Raw genomic sequence first — 26,891 nt, 5'->3', positions numbered from 1 at the left:
GCTTTAATGTGAAGCCCGACGCATCACCGAATGGCATTCCTGAAAACAGACAAAAATAAATACACATCATTTAAAAAAAATTGCAGTGGGCAACATTATAATACCTGTTATGACAACTAGTATTTAAAGACACCCCCCCCAAAAAAAAAGACAGCAACAATTCAGGAAGTTTCATACAACCAAGCAAAAGTGGGTACAGAAAATTTACTATCTGCTCTAATCAATGCTACCATAACAATGCCTTTATTACTTTTTAGTACTGCAAACATGTCATTAGTTTTATACAATGAATGGTATGGTATGGAAACCTTTAAAGGGAATCAGATAAAAAGATTTGACTCCTCCTACTAACAAATCAGAATAAAGCACATACCAAGCATGTCCTTTTTTATGGGTCTGTCTTCATATCTCCCTCAAGACTCTCTACATCTTCTGCTGATTGTTAAGGGAGACTGGAACCCCTCTGGCAGATTTCCCGTGTCATTTGCCTTTCCTGTTCTTGTTCCTCCATCCATGTAAACATCCTTTTAAGGTTGTTTGTATCATTCTTCATCTCTTCCAGAAGAGACAGTTGTTGCATCCCAACTTTCTCTAGTTTAGTTCTAACCTAAGAACACAATAGCAGAAAACATGTAAAATACTGATCTTTGCTAGCTTTGCTATAGTTCACAATGCCTGGAAAATACCATTTATTTTGGTTACTCTTTACCATTTGTCATATCTATTTGATATGTGATCCATATTTGTTTCAAATTTTTTCACTATGGCAAAAGGCTGGATTTTCCACTTCCAGTTTAACTCATAAAAGCACTGTTCATAACTCTTGGCCAAGGGTAAGAAGAAAAAAAGCTAAAATGATTATAAATAAAATGGCTTTAAATTACCTTCCAAGGGTTATGGGTCTTTATGCTGGCAGGCTGAAAACCAGACAATGGAATCGGAAGGCGCTGGGGGTGTGAAGGCAAAGGTGAAACAGTCCTTTTTTGAAAGCTGCTACTTGGGGACACCCTTGAGATGGTGCCAACCACTAGTGGCAAAGAGTATGGCAATGGTGGTGGACATTGCTGCATAACTGAATGGTCAGCATATAGTGATTCCTCGGCATCCTTCTCTCCTTCGCTGTTAGCTGTGCATCCCTGTGTCAAATGATACATTTGCATAAACTTTTTCAGCTTAGTACATTTAAAACTGTCAGCTGCTGATAGGTTGTTAAAATTTTTTTAAAGAACATTTTATTGTTATTGTACAAAACTTGTTTATCACTGTATGCTATTTTACCAGAAAGAGGACACAGCCTTGTGTCCCTACATGATGTCCACCAAAAAAAATTCCCTAAAATTAAGCAGAGGAAATGAAAACAGACCGAAATCTAATCGGAGTTATCCGTATCCTTTTTGGTTGAGTGGGAGCATTTTTGTCATCACTCTCCACCTCCGACATTTTTGTCCCTTGCAGATTCAGCTAGATTCTTGGTAGTTACCTGCATGGAAATAATATAGAAGGCAAATAAGATTTCACAAATCAAGATCAAAAGTATAATAATAACACACTCTTATAGTGCAGCATCACAACAAAAGCTACACTATCTGTGGTGTAATGACTGTGTTCAAACAGTTCAGGTATTATCTTTTTCTCCTTCCTTAAATCTGCAGCACACAATAACATAGAAGTCATTTTGACCATTAATGGTCACATGCTTCATAAATTTTCTTTCTGCACAAGGATTATGAATATTATGAATCAAAAAGTAAATTGCACTTACTTAATGACTTGTGCAGGAGAACTGGAAGCATAGGACATGAGGAATCAGCTTTATAGCTCTAATTAATGAAGCTTGCATCTGGTTCAATAGATTGTGGTGTGAAGTTGCACACCCTGTGACCACTTTCATCTTAAAATGCCAGCAGCCAGCTATCTAGAATAACAGTAAAATAAATTATTGACCATTATGCAGTTATTATGATTTGTTGTTGAAAAAGACCATTAAAGTTGTCTGAAATGATACTTCCAGTCACAATCAGTTGTCAATGGGCTATCTATATAAGTTTTTTTTTTGGTTCACCACTGGGAACACAATCCTTATGCTGCTCTTTGACAAATATTCTTAATTAGCTGCTGCAGTGGAAAGTTTGGTGTTTGAAAAAGTCGTTTAAGCTAGCCTAAAAAGTTATAAAATTGAGAGGCAGAGTTAAGAGTCCAAAGGACCAAATCTGTCAACATTATCAGCAATATGTGACAAAGCAAGTACATTTTACACCAAAAATCCTTTACCATACAAACACTGCTTCTTGAACAAATAAACATGAAAGGTTATGAGCCTAATAATCAGCATAGTTCACACACAGCCAGGACTTGCAAGACAAAAAAAACAAACCCACAATAAATAAGAGAAAAAAATATTATACTGCCCGAAGAAACCTGGCATTTTAACGCTATCGTACCAGTAAACAGACGGAACTGCCGAAGCTCTGTTACGTTCCACTTTCGTAATCGCAATTTGAGGAAATTCTGACAGCTCCAAATTCTCTCCATTGCTAACGGCTAAAGAATTATCAAATACAAGCGTTCAGAACTGCTGAGCACGAATTCAACCTCTGTCTTGAAAACTTGTGCATTTATTGAGTTAATGTGTACTCTTATTCTTTCTTCTGTTAGAATGATATTCTGCATTAAATTTGGACATTTCTGTAGTTAAAATCTCAATAACTATGTTAATATAGAGTATAAAAATTATACGTACTGTTATCGAAGCGTCGAACACATGTATCAGTATAGAAATTGACCGCTTGAGAAGCTTTTCTGTTGGGAAAAGTATAGACTCACAAATTTGAAAATGGCGGCCGGTCGTATGTAGCACGCCATGGCAAAAAGGTCATTGCCATTGTTAGGGGTCACGACCCTATATGTGGGGTTGATCTCCCGCACTCTGGTTTCGCCTCGGCGAGCGTGGAGCTTGGCTTATGTGCGCAGCAGCGCCATGCCCCACGAGTCAAGCATTGCGATAGATTGACCCCCTGTATCACAGTCGGATCAAGACAAACTTGGTGGACCCCTTGAGCTTATGGTTTCCGATGCTGCTAGGGCACCTCCCCTCCACCCCCACTTCCAACCATCTTGGCCATCCCTCTCCCCGTCAGATCACTTTACGTCCTTCTGTTCCTACGTGCAGTCCACGTACACGGCAGTGCAGGACTTGTTTTGTAAGGAGTGTGAGACTGCAACCTGGCCAACCACCTTGACAACAAGTGATCAGTATTTCAAACATGTGTCGTCTTACGTGTATGTTGAGAACACTAACAACTGCTCTTATCTCTGACAGACCTCCTTATACAAACATTTAACAACCTCAACTTGATATAAAAAAATAGTATGTATTGTAGGCTTGTCTTGGGCCAGTGATTTACGACTGATCATGTAATCCACGAACTAATATCCCTGGATTGCTGGCAGACGAGTTTTTTTTTCCCAGTTAACTGCTAAAACGAGGCATGCTACTACAAAGCTTCCGGTTTATTCACATTCTTTGTTTCGGCTCGCCGAGACTAACAGCGGAGAACTTCTCAAGAGGCAAAGCGTTGGTCTTGGCAGACAGACAGCAGTCCACCTATACACATCCTTGCATAATCTAAACTACTTTTATGTCAGCTGTAACTTACATCAAGGAAGCTATATTGTTGAAGTTAAATAAACAGAAGAACCCATAATGGTGTGCTGACATCCTCGTCAGTACAAACACCACTTAAAAGCGACGAGGAGAAAATAGTGAATTGCCCTGATGCCATTAAGACAATACAATAACGAATTTCGTGTCACACCAGTGAACTCTCAATGCTCCTCTCAATTTAGACACCAAGTAACAAACACCAAGCAGACATCATCATCGTGGTTTCGAATAACATTTAAAGATCACAAAGTAATTGTGTCTTTCCATACCACCGGCACCCATTACCACCTAAATTAATTCTAAGTATCATCTTTAAACTCTTTCGCGAAGGCACAGACGTACGATACGACGGACACGTGACTGAGCACAACTACCAGGCCCGTGTCAGGTGACAACTGTTTATGTGGTCTGTAGGCAGTTTAGAGAAAGACGATAGGCCATAACAACAGACAATCAAGCATGTGAGCAATGCATCATGACCTGCCACGTATCCCACTGACAGACTTGTGGTTGACTACTCTGATGTGCAACCCCCAATCGCCAACCCCACATACACCAAAAATGTGTATTTGTTTATAGTTATAGTACAATTATCTCTCTAGATATATACAGTCGGACCTCGATAAGTCGAACTCAAAGGGACCCGAAAAAAAAAATTTGACTTACGGAGTTTTCGAGTTAGGGAAAATGGCGAAATAGGTGCAGGTTAGTCATGGACAATGTTTGTCCGGCTGATGCTCACCACTTGCCATGTCCGCAGTTTTGAACATAGTTTGGAACAGTTTGAGACATAGTGGAGTCTGGTTGGTGATAACTCACACTTCGACTAACGGAGGCTGGAAGCCAAAACATCTTCGAGTTAAGGAGATCTGAAATACATTGGTCTTATGGAATTTGGCCTGGAACTAACAATTAATTCGATATAAGGAGGTTTTGGACTTAGCGAAGATCGACATATCGAGGTCCGACTGTATCCACTATTGAATCCTTTAAACGTGCACTGAAAACACACCTCTTCCGTAAACATTACTTCTAACAACCTTTCCATAATGCTAGTCCTTGTTCACTCCCTTCCTTTTGGAGTATCCTGTTACTCTCAGCTCTTGTTCTTGTTATTTGGTTCCTCTTTGTGTTTTCTGTATTTGATTTTGTTCTTCGTTTAGTATGGTTGTTTATTCTCATATGTTGGTTGGTTGGTTGGTTGGTTGGTTGGTTGGTTGGTTGGTTGGTTGGTTGGTTGGTTGGTTGTTTGTTTGTTTGTTTGTTTGTTTGTTTGTGTTTGTTCCTGTCACACTGCAAGAAGTGACCATGAGTTCAGATCTCTTACGCGTGTAAGCCTGTTCGCATGGCTGGCCATTGGGGGTTTCCTCAGGGTACTCCGGTTTCGCCGCCTTCAAACCCCCATCCATCTTAGTGCGAAATCACCTCAACGTAGAAGCACTTTCCCGCGATGACGGCGTCAGACACCAATTCCTCCTCCTCCTCCTCCTCCTCTCCTCCTCCGAGGCTCTTATGCCACTCCTCTTGTGGTGGCTGTTCAGGTAGTGTCCGTCCTCGGGCGGAATATAAAAGTTTGTTTATGGGGTGGCAGTTGCTGGAAGGTATGTGTGTCTAGTGCTTTCGCAAGTTTTGTTATGTAAATTCCCGCTGTCATGTCTCACACATTTTTTTTTCCTTTACGGTAATGCAGCTGTTTGTTTAATGAAGGTCGAGTGTCAAACTAAGTATTTTTAGAAACTCGGAGAGCGGTTTTTCACCGAGATTTTCGTTCACGAAAACACAATATTCATCCGTCAGTAAGACCCGTGCTTCTCTCCCCGTCCTCTCTCTCTCATACACACACATCGTCTTAGCAGACTGTCCTGAACCTTGCAAAGGTCAAACAGGCTGCAGGCTGCTGTATGTCTGATCAAATAGGTGAGTCGAGTTCACAACATGAGGAGGAATGTGAGAATGTGCAGACAAGCTGCAGTGGAGAGGCACAAGGCTCGTTACTTGTCATTGTATATAAATCCTGCTCCTGTCAGCAGAGGAGCAATTAAGTGTGCGTGTAACTCTCTTCCTGAACAAAATAGTCATGTAAGAGATACAAATAATGTGTGAAGTATCCATCATACTTAAGGTGGATAAAAGTGCAGCAGAACAGACAAAGTAAATAAATAACCCTTACAGTAAACCTAGACAAATCGTATATCATTACTCCTAACACCAGCTCCCACGATGCTAGTCCTTTTTCACACCCTTACCCCTTTTTCCACTCATTGCTACTTCCCTGTTCGTCTTATTATTATTATAGCTGTGCAATGTATTTTATACTTCCAGAATTCATGTACACTCTGTCGGGAATACTGTTTCTTGTTCTTAATGTTCTCTCATTGCAGGTGTCCACACCGTGCTTTCCCATTGCGTGTCCTTTGTGTTGTTATTTACAAGTTTGGCATTCATGTCGCCCATTATGATCTTAAGGTCTCGATTTGGAGAGCTATCAACTAGTGCTTGTAGGGAGTTGTAAAAGTCTTCTTTTCCCTCTTCTTTAGCTGCGTTGGTAGATGCATAGCACTGGATGATGGTGATCTTTCTTCGTTTGGAGTTGAGCCTGGCTGACATGAGTCGTTGGGAAACTGGTTCCCATGCTTAGTGCTCTTGCAGCCTCCGGGTTCATCAGTACTGCTACTCCTTGTATGGTCAGGGTCTTCATGTCCGGAGTAGATGATCCCCTGACGAAAGTCTGGTCTGACCTGCCATTCAACCTGGTCTCGCACAGACCGAGGAGCTTGATGTCACAGTTCTTCATTTCCTGGGCTACCTGAGCTGATTTTACTCTCTTGTACAGGATTCTGATGTTTCAGGTCCCTATCCTGGTTTTTCCCTTGGCCGTGAGAAGATGGGTTAGTGAGCTGACTTCCCGAGGGCTTTCGCCAGCATTCATCATAGGCCCTTACAGAAGAGGGATCTTCCCATCCAGGCTCTCGTTGTGTTCGTGTTGTAGTTGCAGTTTCTATATCAGGGTTGTTCTATTATTTGTTTACAGGGTGAGGTTGCTAGCTCCACGCCCAACCCTCCTCCTTTATCCTGGCTTGGGGCGGGCAGGTTACCCGGGATGTTTCCAGGCAGAATTCCTTGTTCGTTTTGCTTTTACAAAATCACTATATTCTCAGTCGTTGTTACTTAGTTCCTCTTTGTGTTTTCTGCATTCATCGTTGGTGCTGTTGTTTATCCTTCCGTAGGGCATATGTTGTTTGTTTGTTCTTCTGTCCCTCTTATGCTGTCTATATCTCATTCTTGTTCTTAAGCGCTAAAAGCATGCTCCTTAGGAGTGTGAGTATGCGCCATACAAATTTTGTTATTATTATTTGGCAAGCAGAGAAAGGACATGTAATGACAACCTAGTCAAAGTAGTGACTTCCATAAATATCTTGACTTATTCTGTACGATTATGTCACGAACCAATGGTGTCCAAAGCCAGAACCAATCACACTAGGCAAAGGAAAGAGAGTGGGAATCGTTACTAAAGATACTAGTCTATACTGTCAATAGCACATATTTAGTATATCTGGTGTGGATGTAGTGTCTGTCAACTGCTCTCACCTCCATCTATTTAATGATAGGGAGCTGATAAGCGCGGTGGGTATTATTTTGTACCATGCAGGTTGGGAAACGGTAGCAATCCGAGACTTGGAAGTGATCGTCTGCTGGACTTTAAATTGTTGTCCACTTGACCAACGCACCCTGGTCACCGACATTTGTTAGATTTCGCGGTTTATCACGATACAAGGTGTTGGGCATGTAAACTTTTGCTAGTGTCCATGTAATGATTATTGGTACCGAGTTCGGTGGCACCATTGTCTGTGAGGAGGGTCCCGTGGTCATCTTGGCCAGGTAATTATTATAACAGAGCAAGTTAGTGATAAGCCCCTGACCCGCACTCAAGCAGGGACTGACCGGGTCTGAGCACTGTCAGCCACAAGCAGTGAGTCTGATGGAACAGAGGCACGTTCTTTGAAAACGCTAGTCGCTACTTTCTGGCACTTGCAATCTGGTCCACAGAAGAAGCCAAGTTGTGCTGCAGTTCCTCGCAGACGACAAACAAAAGCAGTAAGGTTCAATGGTATTTGTAACCTGCATCGTCACCACTGTCATCAGCAAACGATGTGAGACAGTGGCTGGGTCACCTCATCTGCAAAGTGGCCAAATTGTGAACTTATATTATTGCTTTTATGTTGTGGCCCCTGAATACCAGTCTGGGACGTTGACACTTTTTCAGCGAAGTCACCTTTTCACATCATTCAACACCACTTGATCTAAACAGTTGGAGTCATGACATTAACACATTGCAAGTGCACGGTATGCCACTGTACAAATACAAATGGTTGACAAAACATTGATCAAAGAAGTGATTTTTATTAACATTCTAAAAATAATGTTTCTCATTACCACTAACTTTAACTCTAAGAGTCACAGAGAAAGTCCATTAATAATTGTTCACAACCTCAGAAATGTACATTCATCATTTCTAAATCACAGAGAATATCCATTTATAATTCTCAATCTATCCACAGCAGCAGACATTCAGCATCTGAATCTTTCGGAAATGTGTTTTCCAGCTTTATCATAGCCAAACATCAAAATCATTTTTTTTCTGAGAGGAATTTAAGCAACAAATTATTAACAGTAAAAGTTGTTCCTGAACTGCAGGAAACTGTGGCAACATTTACAAGCAAGGTGGACAGACAGTGAGCACTGGGTCATGGGACACTGTTAGTGATCAACAGATGCAGAAGCTTCATCAGCTCATCAGGAAATGTACCAGTTCCATTTGCTTTCCTCTTCATCCTCATCCTCACTCTCCTGTCGAATGCCAGCAGATGGGTGTCCAGGCATGCCTCGTGTTGAGTTCACCTTACGCCATATTCGCCTGGAATACAGACACAAGGATTTGAAGACAAAGGAAAAGAAAATCAGAAAACATAGAAGTGTTTACATGCACATAAAGCACACATTATCTCTCTCTCACACACACACACACATGCACATTGCTGTTCTTCTGTTCTCTCTCCCACTAACACATGATCTCTCTCTCGTTCACACACACCTCAGTAAAAATTGCGTTATCAATCCATAATGTGACCTATTATCATAATGCAAAATTTCTTTTGACAATTAAGCAAACTCCAATCTTGCAGTTTGTTCACATGGAGAAATTTCTTCCTTTAGGGTTTTTTTCCTCTCCTTTTCGAATAAAGTCTGACCTTGCATCTTTCTCACTGGTGTCAGCATCAATGATGGCTTCCTTCAGCTCACTCTCCATCTCATCAATGCTGCGTTCAAAGTATTCGTTCTGTTTCAACAATTTCTGAACCTCCACCTGCAGAGAGAACAATAGCTTATAATTTATTCAATAGCATTAGAATTCTAAATCACAAAACCACATAATCCAATTACAGAAGGTTGAAAATGTCATAGCCAGCTATGCAGTACAATCTTACTATCTTTTTCCCTTGCTGGTCTAGGCAAAAAACTTGACACTAGGGAAGTAGCTAATGAGTTTCAAATCTGACTTCTTTATGTACATGTGCATGATACAGTGATGTTAGGTGTAGCCAATTGCTATAAACTGCAGATATGTTGGGTGTAACCAGTTATAATACAGTGAAGCCACAGTGTAATCATTAGACCACCATGCCAACAGCTAGAGACATCAAAATTAATGCCTAGGATCTGTAGTGTCTATGTGTTCCTTTCCAGGAGATACAATGTCAAGTGATTTAGCTTTGCACAGAATGTACTGTACAAAATGATTGTTTGAAAATATAAGTCAGATAAGGGTAAAGGAGCCTTTTATGTGAAGCCAACATTTACCTTAATTATATGTGATTTATGTTTTGCCATAGTTACCCTCACACATACACACAAAGGCAATTTTGCCTTGCATGTTTAGTAGTATAGGTACTCAAATAAGTGCTGGAAATACTAAGGTCAGGATTTAAGCAAACTTCTTGTAATATATTTGTAAACAAATTTGTTTTATGATGCTACATCCTAACAACATCAGCACATAAAGATATATGTATATTAATGTATGTTACAATCATCAGTTACCTTAAAGTTAACATAGTAACAAGGTGTATCTGTCTCATTGTCTATCACAGTTTAATACGGCTTTATAAGGCTTTATGACTGTTTTGCAGAAGCAGACAGGATAACTGATACCTCACACTTGTGATTCTCACCTCAGTTTCTTTAATGCACTGCTCCAGGTGAGTGCAGACAGTCAGTGGTACATAATCTTCTCGGAGCTGCAATCTTAATGCATTGACCTCATCAAGTTTCTCCAAAATTAAAGCTTTAATCTTTTCTATTTCCTCTGCAAGTTCCAGAGGGACCTCCCGCTGTAAGGAGCTAGTGTTCACAACTGGTGTCTCTGAAATAACAAGAATTAAAAGACTTAAAACTAGGGATCAGATTTTTAAATCTTAGTGTTTATTTACAATATTACTCAAGCCTGAACTCCATCAGTATACTAGAAGAAGAATAATGCTTTAAAAAAGTGCTAGAAAAACAACTCCCACCAATTCTCTTTCAGCTCAATGAGTAAGTGATAAATGTATTCATTCTGGCCTTTTATAAATACATATAGATGGAAAGATAATTTCTTTCATGCCAATATAAAGAGTATTTTTTTAAAAGACTGTAGAGATAATATTTCATGATACATATGTTTACATGATACATATGTTCTTAATAATATTTTATGATACATATGTTCCTAACACTTGTTAAAAAAAAAATAAGAGAAGAACAAGTGGTTACTAGTATTTTACATCCAAGTCAGCAACTGAGGTAGGATTACAGCAAGCTAGTGTAGACCTGTAATCAGGAAGTAAGAGAAGACACTGCATGAAGGATGTAACAGATGAACTAGACACAACAGAAACTATGACTATTAAACTAAAGTCAGTCATAGAACTTAGGGAAAATGATAACGCCACAATTGCACCCTTAGGATAGAGGAAAGTCAGGCACAGGACTTAAAGGAAAATGATAAGACCCTACCTGCAGCAAGATCAGGGGTGCTTTCTAACCAGGCTTTCTGTTGTTTGACTTCATCCCTCAGTCTGTGAAAACATCAGGAAGACGTCAGATTAATTAACTTCAAAACATACTTAACAAATGATGCCATGAGCTGTTACTATTTCATTTAGCAGTACAGGAACCTCATCTCCAGAAATAATAAACAAACATATAAAAAATGTATGCACAGACTTCTGATTTCTATTCAGCTGGGCTTTGGCTTCATCAGTCAGATGTGCAAGGTGCTCAGAAACCTGTGACATCTCATGTGGGCGGGATGTTCCACGTGCAGACATCAGATCCACCTGCTCCCGCAGTAAGTGTTGCTGGGAAGATTGGTTATCTAAAAGCCAGGCAATGTAGCCATCATATTCTGTCTGCAAAGTCAAACAGAAAACAGTATGACCTAGCAGAAACAGGAATTTATTATTCTCAGTAAATTTTATAAACATAGCCTCAAAAATGCTCTTTACAAATGCAAAGTCCATTAAAATATGAATTTCTTAGAAAAAATAGAGGTCGGAAAATATCACCTTTAATAAAAAACTTTTAAAATGGAAAACTGTTTTTCGTACTTATGCTATCTTTTCTTATTTTTTTTATCTTCTCTTTAGGCCATTTATTTTAATGGTACATCAAAAATAGTTAAATCACTGGATAATGATCTATATGACCATTTAAACAGAGGGGAAAAAAAACCCACTGAGTTTCATGATACAGTGACATAATTAAGTAAAACACCTTCAGCCATCAGAGGCTGTTCACTGTTTCCTCTGCATTTGTATGACTATGTCATAAAGCACTAGAAATTAAAATCAATTAAGTTGAAATAATTTAGCTGTATGGATATAAATAGACTTATAAGTCCAAACAAATTAATGCTTAAGAATCACAGATTCAGAGACTTAATATCAATTTACCTTAATGCAGCGAAGAATATAAGAAAAAGTGGGTGATTCATTAATAATATCTTCAAATGAATTGCTGAAAACCTGAAGTTTGTGAAAGTTGGGGCCCATTCCTTTCATGTTCAGCGCTTCTAGTTCCTGATAAAATTGAAAGTGTTTCACATGATTTGTGATTAAATCCCAAAATGATTTGCTGAGAACCAGCCCATGAAGAAAGTGAGAAATTATGGGTAGCTACTGCTCATTGTACTGAGGTATGCATTTTTCTTCACAATGTAACATTTTGTTAAGACGTGGCAAGACATGCAAAGAGGATAATTTAAAATGAGAAATAAAGAGTTGTGCAATTTCAGATTTGTTTATGTAAATAAAAAAAAAAAAATCAAGCAACCCACCTCTTGAAGTTTTCGCTTGTGATGTTCCACAATTTTCATCCCGACAACACTTGCTGCTCAGATATGTCCTTTTTGCGCAAAATATTGGTCTCAAATTGGCGTATTTTGTGGTACTGGTCATAACGAGTAATGCCTGCTGTGTGCATCTCTAGAAAATTGTAGTTCATGACTAAATGATGCTTATCCTGCTTTGAATTGTGGTTGGGTGACAGCATTTCATTTATAACAATAGTGTCCTGTCCTTTTTTTGTGTTTTCTCTAATCATTTCATTCTGACTTGATTCTTTAAACATAATTTGGTCAGCTGGAAGTTCCTCAACTAAAATTCCATCATCTATCTCTGAGTACAATGACGGGGAACTTATTTTTTCTGATGAGTCATTTAGCTGTTGTGGGTTCACAAATCTATATCTCTTCACAGATTGACTCTCTGTTTTGGAGTTCCTAATAATAGGAATAACTCCTGAAGTACCCATAGTAAATTCAGCAAGTGCCTGTTGCATTTGGTCTTCCTGGGTGGCCAGAGCTTGAGTCTGCAAGGTAGTACATTGCAACATGGATGATGGCTCTAGTTTTTGTGATGTGCTCCATGACTTCCGAGTAACAGCTGCCTGATGCTGAAGCAAATGGGACTCATTTAAATGACCTTTAGAAAAGTCATAAATGTCCCTCTTCTGCTTCTCTTCAGCTCCATTGAGCAGTTGCTTCAATTGCCGACTTTTTGTAAATTTATGTGCCATTTAGAAGTTTTGACCTGCAACTAAAATGTGCACACAATATAAGCAAATATAAGTTTTAAATAGAATATTGATACCACAAAACACTACCTTAATTCTTCAGTGACGATGCTTTCATAAGGAATGTATGAATATGCTGAATACCTACCTCCTGTGATGCCTTTAACATTAACTGTGCTTAAGTACTTACATACAGAACATGACTGGTGCAAAATTACTGCCAATCACATTGTCACTATCAAATCATATACAGTTAAGCTTCAAAGTCAGTGTGATAATTCCTTGCTATAATTATCATCTTCAGATACAATCAGATATGATAGATTTGTTGTTAAACCACAAATACATCAACTGAGTAAAACAGTCAATAGAAATTATAACTATCAAGCTTAATTGCCTATCAATTCACTCTTAAATAGAAAAGTCTATCGCTTCGGTCCTAAGTATATTAAATTGTATTTAAGTACATCCATCAAAGTGAGGACCTCTTAGACGCCTTCTTTCACACACATGCGTACGGAAACACACACACGAGCTCAGGCATTACATCAAATCAAATTAAAATTTGTCTGTCCAAGAAAACACAATTTAAACCTACAAACATAATAGTGGCACATATATATACACATACAAATATAACGTGCAGACACACATACCCATACACGACATTCAACACACATGCACACCTACATCCTCTCACACAAACATGAACTTCACGTTATTTTTATTATGACGTTGCTGTAATGGTCTTAAATACAACAGTTCTACAGGAATACCAAAAAATGTGGGCTTTTATAGTGAGGCACTTAATCAATAATGAGCTATTAATAAGCGATAAGCAAGGGTGGTAGCGCAAATTAAAATTACAATAACTTGCTGACATAATACTTCACACACCACCGCCATAAGTACAGTTTCCAAGACGACACTCAGTGAATGGAGAGTGTTATTGCAAGGGAGATTACTTCCAATCTTTACAGCCGGCGAAGGTTGTTGAAATAATCCTTTTTTGCCACTGGTGCTTGTGTTTTTACCCTGAAATACCTACTCTTTGAATGTTGGCAATCTTTTACGGGTGTGATTACGTGCTTGTTTTGGAAGGTGACGGCCGTGTATCCGTAGACTGCGCGGGAAATGTGAAGGCAAGGGATAATGGGGCCGGTCGTTTCGTCTCAAACCAAGTCATTTCGTCCCAAGACAGAAAAGGCAATCGATCAACGACGAAAAAAGTATCTATTAACGTCAAATATTACCTAAAGAAACATACGTCGTTCGAACAATATAGGGATAAGCACAGTAATTTAGATGGGCCGTTGTTTGCATTCTTGTACGGTATGGCCATTCCAGTCGTCATGGCCATTACATTGGCAGCATTTCTGCTCGATCCCTTGTCTATTTGGAATCTTCAGCATTGTGGCCGACGAGACCATCTGCCACGGGAATGTGGTTACCGATCACTTTGTGAATGCAGATTTATTTTCAGAAGCTTGCTTATTTCTTAAGTATTTTTACTTTTACCCCAAGTTATTATTATTTACGAGCTGTATTGAAACCATTAATACTTTAAAAAAAATTGTTTAATAATTTATTTTATGTATTTATTACATTGATTAGATGTGGATTAGTTTTGAATGTCTCTTTTAATGTCAATTGGTTAATTGAAGCAAATACTGCTGTTTTGTGAAATATTTTAATAAAAGTAATAATAATAATAGTGGGTACTTATGTGCAGCACCTGACCACGTTAAATCACTCTGTGCAGACAAATCATGATAAATGAATGATGACAGTGGACGGCAATTAAAGTTACATATAGGCACACTGAGCGTCATAAAGATGAAGTACAAGAGTAAAATGTAAAGCAATGGATCAAGATATGAAGGGATATAGTTAGTGTAAAGATGGAGTCATTACATGATGGTTAACATTACAGTATTGCATGGGAACCCCCTTAGGGATAGTACTTCCATTGTCTTTGTGGGAGGGAATGTGGGAGTCTGATGAGGAACCAGTAAAGGAGTTGTGTGACATGTTCAGATTTGTGGGTCCAGAGAACAAGAGGAGCAGCTGAGTTCTGGACTTTCTAAAGCTTGTAAATGAAATACTGTGGACATCCAGCAAGAGAGCTGCAGTAGTCTAGTTTAGACAGAACAAATAAGCAGATGCGAATTTTGGAGGTTGAATTGGGCAGAGTATGGTGAATGGAATTGATCTTTCGGAGCTCATAGCATGCAGAATGACACATGTGAGAAACATGCTTATTTAGAGACATGTCAGCAGACATTATGTAGCTTAAGTTACATGTTGAAGTAACAAAAGGAACATTAGCATCGCCCATCCAAACAGACAGGCAGTGAAGGGTGAACTCTGGCTCTTCTCTTTGAAAAAACTAAAAGCTTCTGTTTTTTCATTTAGTTTTAACTTGTGGGTCATCCATAATCTAATATCAGAAATACAATCTTAGATGCTCTGGACAGAAGGGTAAACTCCTCAGTGCGGAGGCGGTTTAATATTGAAATATTGTCAAAGTTGGAAAGGAAAAACCTAAAAGTTCAAATATTGTGGAAAATTTTCAAATTACTCTTTACCCTTTCCTTACTTGTTAAAACTGTTTAAAAAACTGAAATCTATTTGTCTTAACCATAACCTATTTTTGTAATGTTACATATACGTAACAAGAGAAAGAATTTATTTTTTTGAAAAGGTTTTTACTATATGCTCTTTCCCTTCAGAATAATTTGGTCTACCAGAGGAAGTGGTAAACAAGTTAGAAAACGACCTTACATGAGTGACATACAGGTGGATTTCATATTAAATCTACTAATACCTATTAATATACACAAGAGATGCAATGTCTTCTTCATACATATTAATGATTATGATAATGAAATCTTGGAATCAGAGAATACATTTAACAAAACATTCTAGATTTACAGATTCCTCCCAATAGCACAAAAAGAATAGAAAAAAACATGATACCTGCCACAATGAGATAAGCATGTTATATTTTAACCACGTCAAAGTTCGTACAAAACCTTGCATGTTTCAACATCCCCCGCTGTTGCAGATGAAAGATACTAACAGGCTTCACAAATTGATCCAAGCTGGAATTACTGAAACAGTATTAAATACTCTTCGTAGTATATTTTCCACCAAAAAACATTTTGTTTTTTCATCTTGACAAAAATGCATACCACTTTGCATCAGTTTAAAACATCACAGTATTTCTTCTTCTGCAGGCATCTGCCTCTGTATTATTGAATTTTACCTTTATCACTTGAGAATATTTGCTTATGAAAAATAATACATATTCCTTAAAGAAATATTTCGAGAATGTTCCAAGTTTATGTTTCAAATAAATTAGCAAGTTAGAATTTTATGTCGTGCTTCTTGAAAAAAAAGAGGTCATAGATTTTATATACTTCATTACACCAATTAGCAAATATAACAAAAACAGCAATCAGCACCATCAATTAATGAGTATTTTTTAATGCCAACTTTTGCTGAAATCAACATGTTCACATTTTTGAGTTATGTACCTCCTTCCACCAAACCAAATACAAACACTCCTCACTTAGTGACCTACTTGTTTATTGACTGCATAGACCAGTCAGTGTTTGCATATTGTACAAGAACAGTGGTCCAGGTAAACGGCAGCCAGGCAGCTTAATTTTATTACAGTAGAAATGTGCATAATACATAATATACAGTATTATACAAACATTAAAGTTTATTACAAATGTTATAAATGGTGCAAATGTGATATTAAAACAATATCTAAAGATCTTGACAGACTAACAGTAGATTATGCATGAAATATCGGTAAGGGGTGCCCATTGCTCAACAACCAATTCATTAATCGACCAAGTTGTGAAAACAAAACTGGGTCCTTAAGTGAGGAGTGTCTGTAGATTATGCCCCTTTCTCCTACAGAGGTGCATATGTACCCAAGTGAACAAAATTCCTGTTGATCATGAAATAATATAATAATGGCATTTTCTCTGCAATATCACACTGTAACTGGATGCACATACGTTGATAATAAAATCTATGATTAATTTATCTGCAGCAAGGAATTATGAAACTGACTTTGAAACAACTGTTACACATGCTTTAACCCCTAAGGTTAAAGGCTGAGAATGGTTTTCACTTTGTGCAACTTTGACTTACAGCATCTAAAACATGTTATTCGATGTAACAAAATTCCACTGAAGCTCTTGTGCCCTACATACTGTTAATTAACTCCAAAGAAACTTTCATCAAAGAAGCACACATACAGCAACGGCATTGCTTTCTGTTTTCATGATAGAAGTCTTGCATATACGAAAATTAAAGCAGCCACTCACATACAACAGAAAGTATTATAAAACCTCAATATTCATAAAATGTAATCACACTGCTGAAAACTTGTTTATCTACTTGAGCACAAGCTGTGTAAACTAATCAGACACATGGTTGCCTTTGTCACCTGTTGTTTACCAACATTCCATAAACAATGAAAAGATACAAATAATTTAAATCTGACCATTAGTTTGCCTCCCTGAAAGACAGAAGCATAATCACAACATGCTCACAACCATAGTCTATTGAACATGTCTACATATTTAGCTACTTCTGTCATGAAGATGTTAATACGTGACCTGTTCTTGTTGATGGCATTTAATTCTCCATCTTTCAAGCTTGACATTATCATGTACTTTTGATTCACTCCTTGATCGCTTGCAACCACTCTGATATGGAGTTGCCCATACCTCCTCCCATTCCCAGTTTCTTAGCATAGAAAACAAAAAATAGTTTGCTGTTACCAGTAATGTCACGAAAACACTGTGGAAGCAGGAAACCAGAAGACATGCCAGATAAATCTGACATGATACAGTCTAGGGTAAAATACAATACTTGCTTTTGCTAGTTAAAATAATCCTTAAAATATATTTATGTGTGGTATTTCACAGTACAGTTAATTTTTTCCCCTGCAGTATGAATTCCTGCCTAGACCATATAAAATAAGCATATAAAATCTCAACAAGCTGATGATATTGGCAAGAATTTAGTAATCCTTCTGGTCAATCAAAGGGAAGGCTTAATATGTGGCTCTGGCTCCTTCTTCAGTTGATATTTCGAATCAAACTCCCCGACTTCCTTCTCCTGATCCACTTCAGAGGGATGGGCTTTAGGATGCAATTCTGGATACAGTTCTGGATGAGTACGAATCTCCTTTTCAACCACTTGAATATGATGCTTTTTCTTTTCCTCTTGCGGTGTTAGGTAGCTGCAGACAGACATAATTGTAGCCACCAAAATTTTTTCTACAAAATAGGAAATTTTAAAAAACACCCACCTTGCTCATGCAGCTGATGTTTTTATTGAAGCCATATGGCAAGAGAAAACATTTAATTTTGGCCACTTCTCACACACTTTTAACTACAAAATTACATATATGCTATGATTTTAGGTAACAAAATTAAATTAAGGAATACAATTAATGATTACAGATACATAATTATAGCGAATCGGTATAAACTACCTCTGTAATCCTTGGGTAGTATTCTGAAAAATGTAAGAACTAATTTTTCTAGTGAAGCAGTGAGAAAAAAATATTTGGAAGTGACCATAACCAAAGGTGCTTTAGGTGGAGCGAGATTTTAGAACCAGCACATTTACATGTAAGTTAAGTATTTTTACTACTGGATAGGAGATGGTCAGCCACAATAAAGTATTACCAGCATTTATCTAAGACATGAATTTACTATGTGAATATGTCAGATAAATCTAAAATTATCACTATACAAGTAATAACAGATGTTAAAAAAAATTATTCCGAAGTTGTGAAAAAACAGACTTTTGAAATTTTGAAGTTAAAGTTTGAATTAATCAAGCTACATATCAATTTAATAGAAGAGGAAAGTTTTGGTAATCAATTCCATATTATTTTAGATTTTGTTCCCAATTAGCATAGCACGCAAATAAACAGATCAAAAATAAAAAAGCATGACACTGTTTGCCACTGCAAGCTCATGGTTAAGAATATAGCAGTGAAGCAACTCACCAAATCAATCATTTCAGCTGACCCCCTGCATATGTGTGCAAAAAGGTCATGCTGCTAGATAGCAACAAACTATGCAAGAAAGTGCAGGAGGGGTAAAAAAAAGTGCCTGTCACATTTTATTTCACACAATTCAATGTTTTATTACATTTTTTATTATGATTTGGTTAAAAAACATTTCAAACCACCTTAAAGCAGTGCTTTAGTTCAGCACTTGTAACAAGAATGTTTTCATTTAGAAGAAAAGGAAGGACTTTAAAACTTAATGACATTAGTAACAATTCAGATAAGCCTTTAACATTTGTGACATGCTGTAATTTTTCCATTAATTAAAATGACCAAAATTATTTTTACAAGAAATACTATGGGGTGGAATTCTTTGTCTTTATGAACCGAACAATGATTTAAGTTTTAAATCTTTGTGGTGAATATATTTTTTTGATCAACAGTTTTGACAGAAAGAAAACAAAGTCTATACTTTTGGTTTGAAATAATTGCATGAGAGTGTGTAGTGTTTGTCTGGAAAAAAGGGAAAAAAATCCAACTGCACATGTAAAAAACATTATATAATAAAGTGCATATTTAGAATACCACTATCTTTTGTGATTAACTTTCTGTGTTTTATCATTTGAAGCTGCAGCTGTAACTTTAAACAGAACTTTTAAAATTACCCAAATTTTCCTGATTTTTAACTAAATTTTTTCAAATACTGACTTTTGGGGGGAATGGAAATTATTTTTTAAAAGATACTTTTCAAATTTTTCACAAACAGTATAGATTCTAGGAGTATGGGCTTTAGGATGCAACTATAGATATAGTTCTGGATGAGCATGAATCGCTATCAACCACTCAAATATGATCCCTTTCTTTTCGTTCTTGTGGTGTTAGGTAGCTGCAAATTTTAATTTTAGTCTCAATATGATATTCTCTTATATTTTAGGAGTTTGAAAAAAAAAAAAAGGAGCTACAGCAGACAAGTTTATCGCACGATTAAACAAAATTTAGTTCTTAGATTTTCCAGTCTTAGTAAAGGCAGTCTGTCTACAACTTAACAATCAAATGCTTTTAAATCGAATCATTATCCCATAGCATCCACCAAATACTTGTTTGCAAATTTATGGGAATGAAAATAAATCTGGGGCAAAGTGGCAAAATATCATGGCCAAATAAAAAAAGAAAAGTGATTTATTCAGAGAGATGCTGTACTTACGTCTAGAGTGCATCTTAACAATTTTGAATATACATTAACACTATCTATCTATCTAATCCTCTTCGTGCATCAGGTTGCACATGAGGCCTCAACCAGAGTCCGCCACCGATGTCGATTGGCTGAAACCCGCTCTAAGTGACCCCATGTCCAGCCCTTTCCTTTCATCTCCCTTTCCACTGTTCTTCTCCAAGTTTCCTTTGGGCGGCCTTGTTTTCTTCGGCCGTCTGGAGTCCATCCATTTTATGTTTGGCTGACTTTCTCTCGTCAATCTTTTTCCATGTCTCTTCCCTGACCCACTGTTTTTTTTTTCCATTGGAAGCCAAGTATTTTCTCTCCTGTTTCCCGTAAGACTCGATTGAAGTCGTGTAAGGTCATCTCTTGTTGGTCTCCTAGTGCCTGGAACCTGTTCTTTACTTCCATAGCAAAGGCCCGTTGGGTGACTGGATCTTTCAGTTCACTCTCTGCTGGCGTGCCTGTTTTCCTCGCGATCGATGTAGCTTCAGAGAAACAGCAGCTATCACAAGAGTGTGGTCACTGGCAACGTCTGCTCCTCTGTAGGCTCTGACATCTTGAAGTGAGCTCCTACATTTTTGGTTGATGATGACATGGTCTATCTGGTTCTTTGTGATCCCATCTGGTGATGTCTACGTTGCCTTGTGGATGTCTTTGTGTTGGAAGAGTGTGCCTCTAATCAGTAGGTTGTTTTCTTCACAAAAGTCTGCCAGTCTCTCTTCGTTGTCATTGATGGTTCCGATTCCATGTTTGCCCATGGCATGCTCCTTGCAGGTGTTGTCACTTCCCACCTTGGCATTGAGGTCGCCGATGATGAGCAACATATCGTGGGCTCGAACGCTCTCCAAGGCAAGGCTGCCTGGAGCTGATCATAAAAAGCATCCTTGTCTTCTGCATCGGAATCTTCTGTTGGTGCATAGCAAGCTAGCACTGTCAGCTTGGCGTACTTTGAATGGAATCTTGCTCTCAAAAGCCTGGGTCCATAAGGCTTCCATTCCAGCAGTGCCATTTCCGTTTTCTTGTTGAGGAGTAGAGCTACTCCTTCAGAGTGCTGGCGTCTGATCTTCCTGAGAACAAGATGGTATGTCCTGATGCTAGTCTCCTCTTTCCCGTGCTGGTCCATCTGACCTCACTGACTCCCAGGATGTCCAAGTTGTAGTTGTCAAACTCCTTGACTAGTTGGAGCATCTTGCCAGTCTGGTACAAGGTCTGGACATTCCAGAACCCCACCCTCAACTTTTGCCTCAGCTTCAGTAAATCCACTGTTGGGGTGCCAGCTCCCTCTTGGGTTTTTTACATGGTAGGGTTGTTAGCCCTACCACAACCTAATTTACCTCTAGGTGAGGTGTCCACCTTAGTCGGCTCTTACGACATGCCTGGCTGGATGGCAGGGACCCTATTCTTACAATGCTCACTAAGCAAGCATACCCCGGGCCCATAGGGGCATACATTAACACTGAGGTCAAAGTATTTCATATTTCAAAAAGTATATAAAATTTTGGGGAACTTTGATAATTTTGTGACATTCAAAGGTCAGCTTCGGTTTTAGGAAATATTTATGTCTAGGTGAAAAAATCTTAGCAATTTAAATGTAACATAGAAAACACATTCATTAGATGTTATCTATGAAAAGAACAGTTTTCATTTCTTAGATACATTTACACACAAAAATAAAAGATTTGAAATCTTAACAATTTCAAAACTTACGGTCAGCTTGACTGATTTATGGTATCACCAAGTTTTAAACATCATTAACGTTTTGCCATTACAATTCACGTTAAATATCTAATAATACGAGAAAGACATAGCACAGTAACTTGCTTTGGTGATTATTACACTTACTGATAGTGTATGAAGCGGGCACCTTGCATCAGTTGGGCTAGTTCGTTGGTAAAGTGACAAGATAACAGCAGAAGATTTCGAGGCTGTACTTTCCAGGCAAACCGCATAAAGCACATAGAATATATGGCCAGTGCTGCACAGCAAATGTTTTTTGAATACATATTATAAATCTGATTTATATAGCATTTTTCCCACCATTGAAGGCAGGCTCAAAGCGCTTTACTAAGAAGAAAAAAACACAAACATAATAATAATAATGGATGCTCATCATAAAAGCAATGTTTTAATGTTCTTATCGTTATTTACGCCCACTCCCTACCAGCATCAGACTTTGAAGTTGATCTTTGCAAAGCGAGGATCAGTATAAGCAATGTCTTGCATTTCAATTGCAGGCCAGTAAAAAGAAAGATTCGTCAGGGTTTTCATATGCATGTGCATATACACTCACACAAACACAGACGATAACCGCATTATAAATTTGACTGCGTAAATTTAATACTTTAGTATAAAAACTTCAGAGGCCATGAACCTTATTTATACACAGCTCTTCAATCTTTTCAAAACAAGGTCTCATGTGCCTCATGGTTATGAAGAATGCCAGAGACCTTCACACTGCTGTGTACCGTTCTGTACAAATGATGACAGATAGAGCAGTCAGTCATGTCTTTTGTTTGCAAGTGATAAAAAAAAAACTTTTGACAGCTTTTAGCTTAACAAATTTGGGGAGACAATAACATATGCTTTCAACGTACGTGTTTAGTGTATGGTAGGTCTGTTCAGCTTTTATAAACTGTTTCAGTTTAAGTCAGTTTAAAAGAACTAAAATGGCAATACATACAATAGTTGACTAACTCTACAAGAATTCAAAATTCAAATAAAGTTAAAAAATTATTTATAATAAATTCATGGTATGCATGCAACATTGAAGTACTTTATAAAATGTTAACAATTATAACCACTTTCACAACTCCATAAATTCCAGTTTTGAAGATTCAACTATTGTAAATTCTTAAGAGCTCAAACAAGTATAGTCGCAAAATCATACTTGGTTAATAAACAAGAAATTCCAGACTGTAAAGAGTTAAATGTGGAAAGTGAGAGGGACATGGAATGTTAGGCACTTTCAATTGATAATCAACACAATATTTTTGGAGGATAGCACCATTCATGTGCCTTTTTAAGGTTCTGATTTTTCTCTCTACTCAGTCAGAAGAAAAAATCTTAAAAAAAATTACAATGTGACTTTGCAGTGTTGCCTGTCATGATTGTGTCAATGTAGCAACTTTAGTCATTCTTGTTTCTAACACCCCTTCACAAACATGAGTAAGGAAAAGCCATCACATTACCTCCTGTCATATTACCGCTTATGATCTCTGGGTCCTTTTTCAGATCTCCCAAAGCAGCCAGAGGCAGGCCCCAGTTGGCCACTGCACATTAAACTACCACTTAGAATTTACAATAGGCAAGCCTCCAGTCTTAGAACTTGCTTTAATGGCAACTTTAAAAAGAATAAATCTTTCTTCTGAGATTTACAGGCACTATAAATATATACCTCCCTCCAATTTGAATTTGCATGATATTTGAAAAATTTGGAGTTCAAGCACAATGCAATGATTTTAAAGCTGAGTGATGATTCTGAAATCTACCTACAAATATAACCAAATTTCTGCATAATCTATTATTAACAGCAGCATTGTTAATAACTTTATTACTAATTACTGGTTTGTTATACATCATATATCTATCAGGTGTTAACTGCAATGCAATTTTACTTACCAGGCCCCCAAAAGTGCTGCAATGACAAGGGATAAATTTACTCAAATCGTTTTAAGACTGTTTTCCCCCACACATCAATGAAAGAAAATGTAACATTCCCCAACAAACACGTCTTTATTAACAAACTATTTAATAAGGTGGATTTATTAGCATGGAAACAATGGATTAGGAACAGAGGAATTGTAAACTTTATATTAGCACTTAACTGTTGTAAAGATTTTCTTGCCGGAACAGAAAGATTTATTAACAAAAGTATGTGATGCAAAAGAAACTTACAGTGCTGTGGTCACCAAATTCCATTCAGTGTTGACCAATCAATTATCAGGTTGAAAATAATGAAACAAAAGGAAAATATTAGACACTAATAAGTGAATATGTTTTCAGAATACTTCATACTATGAATATGTTTTGCAAAAATCAAACTATATAACTATCCTATTGATTGTTATTACTTATACCAGTTGTTTTGATAAAGGAGTCCTGAAAGACCCACATTTTAATAATTATTAGTAATTTAGCCCCAAAATTATTGAAAGAAAAAAAAAAACCCAAAAAAACTATAGCATCTATTCAAAATGCAAGGGTGACTAGAAAGTCTTGTGATAGCTTATGGAAATCATTTTTATTTCCATTTGTATTTTCAAAAGAAAATCAAGGCTCTGATTGCAGTCACTAACCACTTGCTAGGCTGTTGAGAAACAAATAAAATGAGGTATTCAATAATTTGACCCTTTTACTGCATAATGAATAATGCCTTGAATAATGAATTAGGTGAACTTATAACGCGCAGCATCATGACCAAAACAGACTTGCACTCTCTGGACAGACCAATAATAATAAATGAAAAATAACAGCCAGATGACAGTGAGGTACGTATCGGTACACTGAACAACATGAAGATGAGGTACAAGAGTTGAACGTAAAGCAATAGACGAAGGCATAAACAGTGTAAAGATGAGCCGTTACATGTTTATTAGCATGACAGACAGCATTGCCAGGGAGTTAAGAATAGAAATTCAGGGACAGTACTTTGTGAAAAGATATGTTTTCAGAGAGCATTTGAATGTAGCCTGAAGTAGTGGTGAATGTGATGTGGAAGAGAGTTCCACAGCTTAGCAGCACAGAGGGAGGGATAGAATGAGGGACTCTGATGAGGAGCGAAGGTCTCGGGCAGGTGTGGACAGACAAGACTTGCAGTAAAATAGCAGCCTTCAAGGAATCCATAGCACAGAGCTGAGAGCTTGTAGTCTACTCTAGCTTTAATTGGTAGCCAATGAAGAGAATGAAGAAGTGTTATGACATGTTCAGATTTGCGAGTCTGGAAAACATGACAGGCAGCCGAGTTCTGGACGTTCTGAAGTTTATCAATGAGGAACTGTGGATATCCAGCAAGAAGAGAGTTGCAGTAGTGTAGCTTAAATAAAGCAAAATGAGCAGATGAGAATTTTGGTGTTTGAGATATACAGAGTATATACATTGATATTAACATTTATTTTGATTCATTAACTCCTGGAGGGATATGGTGTGATTTAATAGTACACAACGGTTCACCAATACAAAGCTTGAATACAGGTAAAAGATAAAAATAAATACAAAAGTGTTTACAAATACATGTCTATGTAATATGTTGCACAGCTACAGGTCAAACATTAATAATAATGAAAACATCAGCAATTGGTGTGCGTGTGTGGGTGGGAACATAAGAAATATGGAAATAGTACCAGGAGTCAACTGGCCACACCTTATGAAGATCTGCATTCAGCACAAGGCAGGTCCCCATCTGAATTGCTTAGGGCAATTAGAGAGGAGGAAAGACTAAATATATGATGCTTTGACCTAGAGATGAACATGTAACGCAAGTTACACCTTGATCAGGAAAAAAGATGGCTAGCTATTTGAGTTCTAGGCTGCCTCATGAACAGGAAGGATTAAAAAGAAAAACAATCAGAGGCACTTACACTTGTAAGTGGCCCCAAAATGGTTAGCAAATAAAAGAATATCAAAATTCCATGCCTGGGCAATAACTTGTTACAGAACCAACAGGTATGTAATAACAGGAAACCTCCAAATAATTTCACCACATGCCATTGTCATAATTCGCTTCATCGCAGAAATAAGAAATAATCCTGAATATCAGTTAGGCCAATGACACTTTAATATTTTTTTCCCGACCCTCAGGCCTCAGGCAAGTAAGTCAAACCACGAACTTATATCCCGTCCGTGGTCAAACCTTTAGCGTGTACAAGTCACTTGTGCGGAAAGCCTGGTGTGTCACAGAACACAAAGAATGAGGCGTAGGATTCTTACCTAGTCATACAAGTTATCAATAAAAACATAAGAAAATCTTGCGTTGACCTTGATATATTGCCCAATACTTCTTTTTCAACTGCATTGCCCACCCCACTGAGCGAAAGTAGTGGAAAAAAGTCCCGTGTAAAAAGCAAACAATGACTAAATGAATATCTTCCTATTCTGATGCTAGCATTTACCTGCATATCCAGTCTCTAAACTCCTTGGTTTGCAGGTAGGCGATACCTTTCTTCACTACAGCCCCTGCCATAACGTTACGAATTCCAACCTTGGCTTGGATATGCCCAGATGAAATAGGGCAAGTACGTTAAAACGTCACCGTGTAACGAATTGCTATCTGAGAATATGTAGCATTATATCGCAGGGCACGTGAGTCTTTGTGTCGTGCGATGATCTGATTGCTGAAGAAACAATATTGACTAATATGTAAGATATTACTTGTCTTTGATGTGAAATCTGTTAGCTGTTTCGAGATCTAACAAACTTCTTTCTATAGAATATTCATGCGGGCTTTGATAGTTTGCCAGCCAGTTGAGAAACGCGTATTGTGATTGGCTGGCTGTATGAAAGGTTGCTGGTCGCAGTCGCTGATCTCCCCTTCGATGAGAGGTCACAGGTTCTCGTATCGGCATGGACTTCGAAGATGCGATACTAATGAACCACTTGTAAGACATTGCCATAGAGTGTGCTCCTAATTTTAATTGCTGTTGCCTAATACTTAAAAATAAGAACATTCATCCATAGTTAGTGCAAATATATTTTTGGACTTCAAACGATTCGCATGAATAATGAACTTGTATTACTGAACTGGTTGCAGACGATTCCCCCCACCCCACGAGGCTGGTGTAAACAAAGCTTCCGGTTTAGTTCACATTCATTGTTTAGGGTCGCCGAGACCAACTAATCGCTGGTCTCGGCAGACA

At 37.8% G+C, this 26,891-nt stretch overlaps 2 protein-coding genes across 2 annotated transcripts; both read right to left on the bottom strand.

Moving 5' to 3' along the window:
* Positions 1–8,052: 8,052 nt before the first annotated feature.
* On the bottom strand, positions 8,053–14,320 carry LOC112566443. The gene is given in 8 exon segments (XM_025242645.1): positions 8,053–8,579; positions 8,914–9,029; positions 9,895–10,085; positions 10,718–10,779; positions 10,928–11,112; positions 11,656–11,781; positions 12,039–12,076; positions 12,079–14,320. Coding segments are annotated over 8 exon segments (1,539 nt in total). The 5' UTR covers positions 12,779–14,320; the 3' UTR covers positions 8,053–8,458.
* Positions 14,321–15,466: 1,146 nt separating this feature from the next.
* Positions 15,467–26,512, bottom strand: LOC112566445 (mitochondrial pyruvate carrier 1-like). Its single transcript, XM_025242649.1, has 6 exons — positions 26,148–26,512; positions 23,935–23,938; positions 23,659–23,674; positions 23,229–23,309; positions 21,883–22,015; positions 15,467–18,044 (listed from the first exon to the last, which is right to left on the bottom strand). Exons 1-6 carry the CDS (start codon positions 26,216–26,218, stop codon positions 17,843–17,845), a joined length of 507 nt encoding a protein of 168 aa, XP_025098434.1. The 5' UTR covers positions 26,219–26,512; the 3' UTR covers positions 15,467–17,842.
* Positions 26,513–26,891: the final 379 nt, after the last annotated feature.

The sequence above is a fragment of the Pomacea canaliculata genome, linkage group LG6, assembly GCF_003073045.1.
Source record: "Pomacea canaliculata isolate SZHN2017 linkage group LG6, ASM307304v1, whole genome shotgun sequence".
Classification (NCBI taxonomy): domain Eukaryota; kingdom Metazoa; phylum Mollusca; class Gastropoda; order Architaenioglossa; family Ampullariidae; genus Pomacea; species Pomacea canaliculata.
This window is presented reverse-complemented; position numbering and strand designations above follow the sequence as displayed.